The 12,888-nt window shown below is 36.0% G+C and overlaps 1 protein-coding gene across 1 annotated transcript in view; it reads right to left on the bottom strand.

Annotated features, from left to right (window-relative positions):
- Nucleotides 1–12,888, bottom strand: part of LOC102845266 (disintegrin and metalloproteinase domain-containing protein 2-like) — an 80,896-nt gene that overhangs the window by 41,764 nt on the left and 26,244 nt on the right. Inside the window, exons 4-5 of the mRNA XM_006900300.1 lie at nt 10,621–10,697; nt 10,135–10,303 (exon numbers count right to left, since the gene is read on the bottom strand). Coding sequence (XP_006900362.1) covers nt 10,135–10,303; nt 10,621–10,697 — 246 coding nt within the window. The remainder of the gene's footprint in view (nt 1–10,134; nt 10,304–10,620; nt 10,698–12,888) is intronic.

Genomic DNA, 12,888 nt, shown 5'->3' with positions numbered 1-12,888 from the left:
TATGCATCAGAGAGTTGGACAATGACCAAGGAGGATAGAAGGAGAATTGATGCCTTTGAGCTGTGGTGCTGGAGAAGAGTATTGAGAATACCATGGACTGTTAAGAAACAAACAGATTCATGCTGGAGAGGGCTAAACTGGGCTGCTCCTTAGAGGCAAGGATTCTGAAGCTTCATCTGACATACTTTGGTCATGTTGTAAGGAGGGACCGATCCTTAGAAAAGGACATCATGCTTGGGAGGGTGAAGGGACAGCGCAGGAGGGGAAGGCCCTCTATGAGGTGGATTGATTCAGTGACTGGGGTAATCAGGATGGGTGTCAGAGACAGTGAGATTGGCACAGAACAGAGCAGAGTTTAGGGCTGTTGTACATAGGGTCGCTATGAATCGCAAGCAACTCGACAGCACATAACAACAACCACCACCATATGATCCATAATTATATTCATTACATATTATTATAATTCACTGTATATTATATAAAATGTGGGAGCTCTGGTGACTTAGTGATAAGAAGCTCTCTGCAATCCTGTAGGCAAACAGTTCAAATCTTTCACATGCCATGAGGGAGAGAGGTGGGTAATCTCCTCCCATGCAATTAACTGCCTCCAAAAATTCACTGGAGAGTTAGCTATGGGTTGGTTCCAACCTGATGGTATAGTGCATAATTAATAAGTAATTAAATATTAATTATATCTAGATAACCCTCTTAACTGCATCATAGGAGATTACTCATCTTTCTTTCATAAAGCAGATGGTACCTTTGGGTTGGCAGCACAACTCTTTACCCATTAGGCCACAAGAACTTTCTAATGATTGAACACTGTAAATACTAACCAACCATTGAAAGTATATTAGTACTAAATAAAACACAATGGAATCACATTAGAACTGAATGTATATAACAAAATAGGCATTAATTAAGAACATTCAGTGCAAGGATTTATTACAAAGGAAAGCAGGGAATTCTGTATTTAAACAGAATAAAACCTAATTAAACATAAGGAAAAGAGAAGTGTCTAAAGAGAGAAATATTCAAAAGAGAGAAGAGTTGAGAGAATATGGAATATTGGAAAAATAGTAAAGAATATAGTGAATGTAAAATAAAAACCTAATCCAAAACTAAAAAGAAATTAAAACCTCACACTCTTTGCCTTGGTGTTTATAATTGGAACTGAATAATTTCTAATCCTCAAAAATGCCAAAGACAGTTTATTTTAAGAAATAGAATAATTTAAGAATGCTCAAAGAATGTTTAATCAAGTTTATTAATAAGAGAAAGAAGTCATATTTAGTTAGTTATTATGCAGAATGAAAGGTTTCCTTGAACAAGAAAAAAAATGAGATTTATGCAAAATGATTGAAAAACAGCCGACTTAAATAGTCCAGCCATTCTACAAAGATTATACCAATGCAGATGAATATTAAAAGATAAGATTTGGAAGGTAATGAAGGTCATCAGAGAAAAAATCATGAAAATGATCAAGGATTGAGAAAACACAAAATATGACTAATTATTAGTTTGCTGTTTTACCATGAGGCAACTGAACTCTTGGCTTGACAGCCATTAGGAAATGGGGTCACATCCTTCGGACATGGCTGTATGCGTCTGCACATACACAGAGGTCTGCACTGGGGAAAGGTGAGTTTTGTTAGTTGAGGTATGAAGCACAACATACATGTTATTGTTCTAGGTGCCACTGAACTGAGTATGACTTACATTAACCTTATGAACAGATTGAAACCTTGTGTTATCATCACAATCTCTCCAAAATACTCAAGCCATTGTTGCAGTAATTGTGACAATTCTACCTCCTTGAGAGTCTTCCTTTCTTACACTGTCTGACTGCCACTTTTCCAAGCATGATTTCTTTTTCCAAAGACTGACACCTCTTGATAACATGTCCAAAGGATGTGTCAATAGCCTTACCTTTAAGGACCACTCTAGTTACCCTTCTTTCAAGACAGATTTGTTTATTCTCTTGTCATTCTCTGCTGTATTCAATGTTCTTTGTCAAAACCACAATTAAAAGGCATCAGTTCTTCTTCAATTTTCCTCATTCATTTTTCCAATTTTCACATCCATATGAAGCAATTGAAAATGTGATCATTTGGTACAAGAACCTTAGTCTTTCAAGTGGCACTTAAGCACTTAAAGTAGTTTTGACAGAAGGCTTTACAATGTAGCACATCTTTTGACAACCTGATTGCTGTTTCCATGTGTATTAATAGTGGATCCAAGTAAAATGAAATTGTTGACAACGTTCATCTTTTCTCCATCTATCATGATATAGTCTATTGGTCTAGTTGTGAATAGTTTTGTTTTGTTGATGTTGAAGTCTAATTCATACTGAAGACTGTAGTTTTGATCTTCTTCATTAAGTGCTTCTTTAGTCTTCTCCAGCTGCTGAGGCAACAGCCTAAATGTCCAACCACAACCAAATGGAGAGAAATTGTTGTACATTCACACAATGGAATGCTATACAACACTCAGGAGCAATAATTTTGAAAAATACTATGTGTGTAACTTGGGAGAGCTGGAAAGCCTTATACTGGGTGAACTAACACAGTCTCATATGGACAAATACGACATAAAATTATTATTATAAAAATAAAAGGACAACTAGTAAAACATGTATGGGAACTCAAGGGGGGTAAAGGTGAGGATGGGTAAAGGTGAAACTACACTATTGCACAGTTTGGTGGATGGAGGGGGGATTAGGAAATAGGAAAGATCTGGGTGAAATGTAAAGACAGGGTGATAATGGCCCAAGTCCAATGGTGATTAATTTTATAAGACATAATGCATGACAATGATTGTATGAAATACAATGTAAATGAAGAATAGCGTGAAACATAATATATATGAATTTAGTAAGCAAATTAATACTAATGAAAATAAAGATAATGCCATCTGTATATGAGTTTTCCTCCATATCTGCTGACACATTTTTTTAAATTCAGCTTCTCAAGTTATTTGCTTAGTCTACATATTGAATAGGAATGGAAAAACATATAAAGCACACCATTCCTAATTTTAAGCCACAGTGCTAGTTTAAAACAGTATTCCCTTGTTCTGTTTGAAAGACTAATTCTTGATCTGTAATCAGGTTTTGAGTTAATATAATTAAATGGTCTGGAATTTCCATTTCTAAATGTTATTGATTATTTTATTATGATCTACAAAATAGGATGTCTTTGTATGGTCAATAAAACCACAAGTAAACAGCTTTCTGGTATTTTCTGCTTTCAGTCAAGCTCAATCAAAAATAATATTTGTTGTTTTGTGGTTTCTCCTGAATCCAGATTGAATTTCTAACAGTTCCCAGCTGATTCACTGTTTCAGTAAGGTTTTTTTAAAATAATCTTCAGCAATATTACTTGTGTGACATATTAGTGATACTGTTAGACCATTTTTACATTCTGTTAGAACATCTTTTTTTTCTGATTCATCTTTTTTGGAAGCAAATATAGACAGCATCCATCTTTAATTTGGCATTCTCAAAAAAACAGTTCATACGTTTGTCTAATTCTCAATAGTCAATACTAGTCCATCTAAGGTCACTAATGCTGAGAATGCTAATCTTAATGCATTTCAACTATTTTTTTATAATTTCTAACTATATCAGATTCATAGTTTTATACTGCATATTTCAATTAATAGTTGAGTTTGTGGTTGTTTCTCTAGATTTTGAGTATTGCCACATTACCAAATGGAGGTGAGTCCTTCATTGAGTGAAAGGTTTAACTCCATTCTGCTTCACTAACGTAGGCTGTACTATGAGGAAATAGTTCATCCCCAAGTCATGTTTTCAGTGCCTTCCAATATGAAGATTCATTTTGTGACAAGATATCAAACAATATTCTACTGTGAATAGGTATTTTGAGGGTATTTTATTTCAGAAGTAGATAGATGGCCAGTCTTTCTTCTTAGTCTGTCTTAATATGGACCACTTCACTGAAACCTGCCCACCATAGATGACCCTGTTAGCACTTGAAATAACAATGACATTATCTTCTGGCACCACACCAACATTCAAGCCACCACAGTACAGCAAACTTTCAAACAGCAAATGTTATGTATGTGTGTGTATAAAATCTAACAGGAAATGATACATGCAAATGTGAATGAAAGAACAAAAGTCTTAAATAGTGACTTAAAGTCTTAAATAGTGAATGAGAACTAGCAGAAACTGTTATCATAGAATCTCAAATGATGAGAAAACATCTCCGAAATTTGATAGTCTTTAAAATGTATCAAAAGTGCAAATCATTTGAGCTAAATTTACATCATTATCAGAAATATTTCGGTCAGCAAAAACTTTACTAAAGTGGTATATATATTTAGTTAGAGGTAGGAAAGTAGATAGGCAGTGCAGCTTATTTTTTTAATAAATTTTTATTGGCAGAAATATGGGAAGGCTCAATCCTCAGTAAATCTCCCCATCCTGCAGTCCTGAATGAGGCTCAGTACCTAGAATCTTAATTCTTAGTCTTGCAGAAAGAAAAGCTATCTTGGAAATTGAGCTCAAGGACAGAACAAGGTGAAGGGAAATAGAGGCTGTAGGGGAAGCATTTTTACCTCTACACTGAAGCAGTTCTGAGGCCCTATTTTTACCTTGATCAGGTTCAGGTTTAGCATTACATGCAAGGTCCTATCAAATCACCCACTGACTCCCGACAGCTGATGTGCTGAAGAATCCAGCTCAGGTTTCAGAGTCGAATTCCCAAGCTGGTGTCCAGAGGTGCAGGTCGTGCATTGTTACTAATGGAGAGAAGTGGGTCTGACATTAGGCTGTGCTCTTTGGTCCCACGCTAGGCTTGGGCACTGAAGAGTCCACAGCATGACAACCACTATGCTAAAAGATGAGGCTCAGGTCTGTGTAACCTTTGAGGATGTGGCCATTTACTTTTCTCAAGAAGAGTGGGAGCTCCTTGACAAGGGTCAGAGACTGCTGTACTATGATGTGGTGCTGGAGAACTTTGAAATCATAGCCACCTTGGGTCGTTCACATGGAACTAAAAAAGAGGGGAATTTTTCAGAGGAGAGTGTTGCAGTAGTTGGAATCAGGTATCTACAGAAAAGGTTACCCACTCAGAAAGTTCAAATTTGTGAAGCATGTGTTTCAGTATTGAACTCCATATTGCAGTTTCCTGTGAACCAAGCAGAAAAAATCTTTTTCCAAGAACTCCATTCTCACAAAACTGCAAAGACTCCACACAGGAGATAAGGCTTATAGGTATAATGAATGTGAGAAAACTTGTCATCTTAAATCCAACCAGAAGAAATGTGACAATGGAACCAAGCAATTTAAATGTAGTGACTGTGAAATATCTTTCAACAAGAACTCCAAACTACTTGGACAGCAGAAAACTCACACACTAAAAAGGTCCTGTAATTGCAATGAATGTGAGAAATCTTTCAGCCACAGCTCCTCTAGCATTAGATATCAGAGTATTCACACGGGAGGAAGGCTTCATAAGAGCAATGAATATGAGAAATCCTTCATCAAGTGCAGTAACCTCAGTGGGCATCAGAGAATTTACACAGGAGAAAGGCCACGTAAGTTCAGTGAATGTGAAAAATCTTTCATGAACAATTCCCATCTGATTATACACCAACAAATCTACCCAGGTGAAAAGCCTTATAAGGGCAATGAATGTAAGAAATTCTTCAGTCAGAAGTCCACACTCAATATACACCAGAGAATTCACACAGATGAAAGGCTTATAAAGGCAATCAATGGGAAAAATCCTTCAGGAACAGTTCCCAACTGAATAGACACCAGCGAATCCACACAGGAGAAAAGCCTTATAAGTTCAATGAATGTAAGAAATCCTTCAGCCAGAGTTCCTATCTGATTAAACACCAGAAAAGTCATACAGATGAAAGGGCTTATAAATGCAATGCATGTGAGAAGTCCTTCAGGAACAGTTCCAATCTGGTTATACACCAGAGGATCCACACAGGTATAAGGTGTTACAAGAGCAATGAATGTGAGACATCCTTCAGTGAGAACTCCACACTCATTATACACCAGCGAATTCACACAAGTGAAAGGCCTTATAAGTGCAATATGTGTCAAAAATCCTTCAAACAGAGCTCCATACTCATTTTGCACCAGTGAATCCACACAGAAGAAAGGCCTTATAACTGCAATGAATGTGAAAAATCCTTCAGCCAGAGATCCCATCTGATTACACACCATAAAATTCATAGAAGAGAAAAGCCTTTTAAGTGCATTGAATGTGAGAAGCCTTTCAGTGATATGGCCACACTCATTGCACACCAGCGATTTAATACAGGAGAAAAGCCTTATATGTGTAATATTTGTGAGAAATCCTTCAGATATAGCTCCACACTCATTATACACCAGCAAATCCACACAAGAGAAAGGCCTTTTAAATGCAATGAATGTGGGATATCCTTCAGCAGGAGATCTCATCTGATTACGTATCAGCGAATGCACAAGGAGAAAAGTCACATAAGTGCAATGAATGTACAGAATCCTTCAATGAAAAGTCCACACTCATTAAACACCAGCAATTTCACACAGGAGATAAACTTTATAAATGAAATGAATGTGAGAAGTCCTTCAGCCATAATTCCCATCTGATTACACATCAATGAATCCACACAATAGAAAGGTCTTATAAGTGCAATGAATGCAAGAAATCACTCAGCCACAGCTCCTTTCTTATTATAAATCAGAGAATTCACAAGAGAAATGGGCCCTGTAAGTGCAATTAACATGAGAAATCCATTAATCAGAATTCTTCCCTTAGTCAGCACATGAGATTTTACATAGCAGAAAGACTTTCTTAGGTAATTAATAAGGTATATCCTTTACTCAGAGCTCTACCTTCCTTAAATACCAGAGAATCTATATTGAGGAAATGCCTAATTACTTCAATAAATGTGGTATTCTTTAGTTTGAATTTCAACTTCATTATTCTGTGTAATATTGACACCTATGAAAGATATTATGAGATATTTTTGAGTGTAGGGAATTTTGAAAATAATTTAGGTAAATATCATGTTTTACTTAAAATTCATATTGGAGAAATTCCTTTTAAATATAATCAGTGTAGAAAATAACTTAAGACAGAGATCTGGACACTTTCAACTTTTGGGAAGTCATACAGAAGAAAAACCTTAAAAGTGCTTAGAATGGGGGAGCTCTGGTGACCTAGTGGCAAGGAGCTGCAACTACAATCCCAGAGGCTCACGGTTCGAATCCACCAGATGCTCTGCTGGGGAAGGAGGGACAATCTCCTCCTGTACCAGTCAGATGTGATCTGACGGTACACTCACACAAAAATAATAAAATAAAATAAAAAAAAATAAAAAGTACTTAGAATGTAGGAAATCTTTTAGTCCAGCACCTGGCTTCATTTAATACATCTAGTTTCACAGAGTTTGCATAAGAAAAAAGATTTAGAAGAGAGGTGCAAATTGGACTGTTCTGGTAGATCTGAATTAATTATTCTACATTCATATATTCACTTAACGAACAATTTCCATATATTCTAGACCCATGAAAACTTCAAGAAACTGCACTGAATTTTCATATCTGTCTGAGATTCTTTTCTGAATGTCATTGCATCATTATCTATGCTATAAATTCTTTCATCTTTACCCCTTATAAAATCTTCACAGTGTCAATCTATTACCCAAAGTGCTCAGGGAAACAGATATTCCCATATTCTGGAGGAATTTGCTAGCATTAGGTTGAAGTACAGGAACATTCTACTCCCTTACAAGACAGGGCATAGACCTAACCCTAACCTAACACATAGGTGTCTCCTAACCTTCAATGTGCTGTTGCCTGACCTAATGGTCCATACATGGGACTACAGCAAATGGCATGGCATATGTCTTTTGTATATATTCTTCTATACATGTCCTAGTGATCATACATGTTTTATGTGCACAGCTATTCTCAAAACTTTCACGTCTGTGTATCTCATTTAATTAACCTTATGGTCAAAGACAATGACCAGGATAATGATACTAGAAATTTGGTGTTGGGGAGCTCTGGTGGCCTAGGGGCAAGAAACTGCACTGCAATCCCAGAGGAACACGGTTTGAATCCACCAGACGCTCTGCCGGAGAAGGAGGAGCAATATCCTCCTGTACCAGTCAGATCTGATTTGACGGTATACGCACACAAAATAATAAAATAAAATAAAAAGAAATTTTGTGTTAAAGCCCACGTGTAACTCATGATCATAACTAATTTGAAATGATCTTTGGATTCACAATAATTGTGTCAGTAAAGTAAGGCTGCTCTTCCTATGACATGAAGAGTGATGGTACAGTCAAATAGTTTTGCCACTTTGACTTTCTAGGGAGTGGCCTATGTTTTTATTTTTAACTCTTTTAAAATGTTTTTAAAATATTGTTAAATAGGAAATAAAATATATGTATGGAAATGTCTCATTTTTCAGTATTTATTATTATTACCATTATTGTCATTAGAAATATAAAGCAAATATTGTCAAGTAAATAAAAAGGAATATGGGAAGACAGACAAAAGGTAGACAAATATAAGGAAAGACACTTCCTTATCTTTTTCTTTACTTCATAATTCTTATAACTCATTGCTATAAAATCCTCAAAGTCATTGTTGTCAAGTCAGACCCTACTCAAGCTGACCTTCCAATGTGTCAGCTGTAAATGACATGAGAGGGACAGCTAGTTTTCCCCTGAGGAGCTGCTGGTGAATTCAGACCACATGCCTTTGAATTGGCAGCACAACTCTTTATCCACTAGGTGCCAGAGCTGCCTGTATTTATGATAGAGAATTCATAATTATTCTCATTAAATCAGAAAAAGCCAACACAGGATTTATTTAGCTAAATAAAACTGAAAGGAACTTATTTATATCTCTGATGATCTTGGATAAAAAGTGTAATCTAATTATATTTACAAGTACAAAAATGGGATGTGATTCAGAAATAGTAGACACAATTTTAAGACTCAAAGTAGCTATTTTTGATTGTTTGCTTACAATTAGTAGACTAGAAGTAGGAAGAGAAGTAGCAAACAAATAATAAAAGGTATCACATGTGGTAGAGGTAAGAGTGTTGAAAGCTGAGGAGTGTGGTGCACAAAGTCAAGGTAAGTAATTTTACTATTAATTTATAGAAATAGGTATGGCACAACTTGATTAAAATTAACTAAAAAATAATTGTATTAAGTTAAAGCTGAGTGGAATGGTTGAAGAAGAATGCAAGATAAAGTGCTCTTGTGGTAGTACCTTTTATCCAGGTAGCAGCAATTCCCCCCTCCTCCATTTAGCTTACTGCCATGTAACAAACTACCCCAAGACCTTGTGGTTTAAAATATCGAATGGAAAATTAAAGCAATCATCTCTTTTTCATCCATTTTAGCGGTCACTCTGGGTAGAATACAAGGTACAACACTAGATACTATAAGGTGAACTAAGTTGTTTGAGACCCTCTGAGATAAAAGAGGGGCCTAGGTTAAAAAGCAAAGCAAAACAAACAACTAAGAAAAACAGGTCAAAAGAATGCTATGAACAAGAAACATGCTGCTCAGCAAACAACTAAGAAGTCCTAAATTTTCACTGCTGGCTGATATCTATCTAGACTCACTATAAGCCTGGCTAAGTTGAACACCTATAGAGTAAAAAGAAATATAAATAAAAATATGTTTGTGTTATTTGTATGCTTAAACCATAAGGTTTCTACTCATAATATTCATGTGAATGAATAACAGTTGTTGCTTAGGTGATCTAGTAAGGAGTTGCAGTGCCAACTCAAAGACATCAACTCTCTGGTGGTTCGAATCCACAGAAGCTTGGACAAAGATGAGCATTCTCCTCCTGTGCGATTTACAACCTCTGCAGACCCCCTGGAGGGTCAGCTAAGTGTTCGTTCTGGCTTGAAAGCAAAGACTGAGTTTTGACATTTTTCAAACTATTGAAGTCTTGACATAACAAGTGTGGAGAACGGTTGAAACATCTATAAAGTCTTAGAATAGAGAATAACATGGCTGCCTGTTGGGCTTCCAATGCTTATAATTCTGTCCAATCCAAGATTATGAGACTTCACAGTGTATATATATGTTATGAGCACACAATGACAATTTCTCCAATTATTCACATACCTTAATCCTTGGAATTTTATGGGACAGCTGACGTTTTTCATTATCCATCTTGGCATATAAAGAATAGCTTGCATTCTTACTCTTTATAGGATATATCATGTGTGCAAATCTAACTGCAGTCTCTAGTGGTTCAATTCCATAACTGATATTCTCAAATTGTATCAATCCCCTAAAAATACCAACAATATAATACACATTTTAATTCACTGAGATGTCATGTACTGATATTAGAATACTTAATGTTATTTTCAATCTTTCCTTTAGGAAATACGGAGGGAGAGTGTTTCTGAACACTTATCAAATGGTACCAAATTGACACTGATACATGATGAATCTGAAATCATAATGTGATTCCTTATTCTCCATGACTAATAATGCTGCCCTAAAGTGTATCCCTACACTGTTAATGTCCCTGACACTGACAAAATTAAAAGAAACAAAATACAAATAAGCATTCTATTTTTACTTAATAAACAATTTCAAAACCTTAATCCGGAACAAGTGCTAATGGTCACCACAGAATTTGGAAAACCTTCAACATGACCTTGGTAGTTGCAAAGGTTCTAAAGGGGAAAAAAAGACAAAAATTAGTATATCTATAAAAGTAATTATTATTATTATTTATATCTTTCATATCTCTAGGAATTTAATATATCTATATGTATAAATTGCTTTCTAATATATAGTGTCTATTGCTTATGATTTACAAAATATCTTTGTATGATTAGTAAAATTTCATTGGTTCCAGTTGTTGTTGTTGTTGTTAAGTACCGTCGAGTGGTAGGCGACTCATAGCAACCCTATGAACTAAAGTCCGCAACACTTGTGTGACTTTCATCCTTTCTCCAGGTTCATAGAGTTTCCAGAGGCAAGCTATTAGGCTAGTGGATGCTATTCCTGCTTCCAAGCTTGTTTTAATCGAGGAGCTCCACCAAACACCATCCACCATGGGTAATCATTATCACATTTGACACATCAGAGTCACAGTATTCAGCTTCACAGCAACCACAAGTTACCTCTGTACAGCAAATGGACAGACCAGGGCTATATGACATAGAAGAATGTTTGACCAGTAGCAGTGGCAAATTTTAACAGGATAGCAAGTAATAAATATTGGAGAGGACGTGGTGATTTAGGAACATTTGAACATTCTTGGTGAGATTGTAATATGGTACAACCACGCTGGAAGGTAGTTTGGTGTTTCCTCAAAAAGCTGAACATAGAAATTCCACATGACCCAGCTATTCCATTGCTTGGAATATACCCCAAGAAAATTGGAATTGAGATACAAATGAAGATTTGAATACCAATGTCCATAGCAGCCTTACTCAGCATCACAGAAAAGGAAAACAGCCCAAATGCCCAACAAAAAACAAATGGGTTAAGAAATTGGGGCACATTTCATATGATGAAATACTATGTAGCATGCAGGAGCAATGATTTTGAAAAGTACAACAGCATTGGGAGAGAGTGGAGTACATTATGCTAAGTAAACTGAGTCCCATAAGGAAAAAATATCGTATAAGACTATTATTGCAGAAATAGATAATTAGTAAAATGGATAAGAGGATCCAAGTGGGGGAGGGTAAGAATAGAGTGGTGAGGATTGACAATCATAGGATTTTACAATTTGATGGGTAGAGGTGGGGTGGGTAAAGGAAATGGGACAGATCCAGCATGAAAAACAATGTATATGAACTTTGTAAGCAAACCAGTATAAAAATAAAAATTGCACTTATAAAAAATCTCCATTAAAAAATTTCTTAAGAAAATAATAAGATGCATAACAAAAGGAGTAATGTGATGCCACTTGTGTACTTTTAACAAAGCATTACATTGTTGTTGCTTTTGCTATGTGCCATTGAGTCGCCTGCAACTCATAGCAACCCTATGTACAACAGCCCTAAACCCTGCTCTATCCCTTGCCAATCTCATTGTCTCTAACACACCTATCCCCATTATCTCAGTGACTGTATCAATTCATCTCATTAAGGGTCTTCCTCTCATGCACTGTCCCTCCACCCTCCTAAGCGTGACGTCCCTCTCCAAGGACTGATCCTGCCTTGCAATATGTCCAAAGTATGTCATACAAAGCTTCAGAATCCTTGCCTCCAAGGAGCAGCCTGGCTTCACCTTCTCCAGGATGAAACTGCTTGTTGTCCTAGCAGTCCATAGTATACAATATACATGGTAACACAATACTCTTCTCCAGCACCACAGCTCAAATGCATCAATTCTTCTTCTATCCTCTCTAGTAATTTTCCAGCTCTCTGATGCGTAACAAGTAATTGCAAAGACCATGGCCTGTATCAGGCACAACTTAGTCTCCAGGCTGACACCGTTGCTCTTCAGTACTTTGGAAAGATCTCTCACAGAAGACTTTATTACATGAATTTGTTGTTGCTGTTTATATTCACACAAAGAAGTATATGTATAATGTAGACTGATTTGTTAAAACCCAACATATATTGGTGGAATTTGCCCTCAATTCTTAATAATTCTGTTACTTATTAAGGGGGGGGGAAAGCTGTTATTTTATTTTTTAAAATTTTATTTTTTGTGATTTTAATGAAAGCTTACAGAAAAGTTGGATTTGCCTTCCTTCATTGTTGCATATTGCCCCCCCTACCTTACCCCCAATTCACTCTATTTTTTAAATTTTTTTCATTATTGCACATGGACCAGATGAATTTTTTTTAAAAAAATTCAAAGCACAACACAAGAATATTTTTTTAAATTTAATAATTTTAATGA

The sequence above is a fragment of the Elephantulus edwardii genome, unplaced genomic scaffold (assembly GCF_000299155.1).
Source record: "Elephantulus edwardii isolate Elephantulus edwardi_28Jun2011 unplaced genomic scaffold, EleEdw1.0 scaffold00279, whole genome shotgun sequence".
In the NCBI taxonomy this organism is placed as follows: Eukaryota; Metazoa; Chordata; class Mammalia; order Macroscelidea; family Macroscelididae; genus Elephantulus; species Elephantulus edwardii.
Note: the sequence above shows the minus strand (reverse complement) of the source record. Positions and strands in the feature narration are given on the sequence as shown.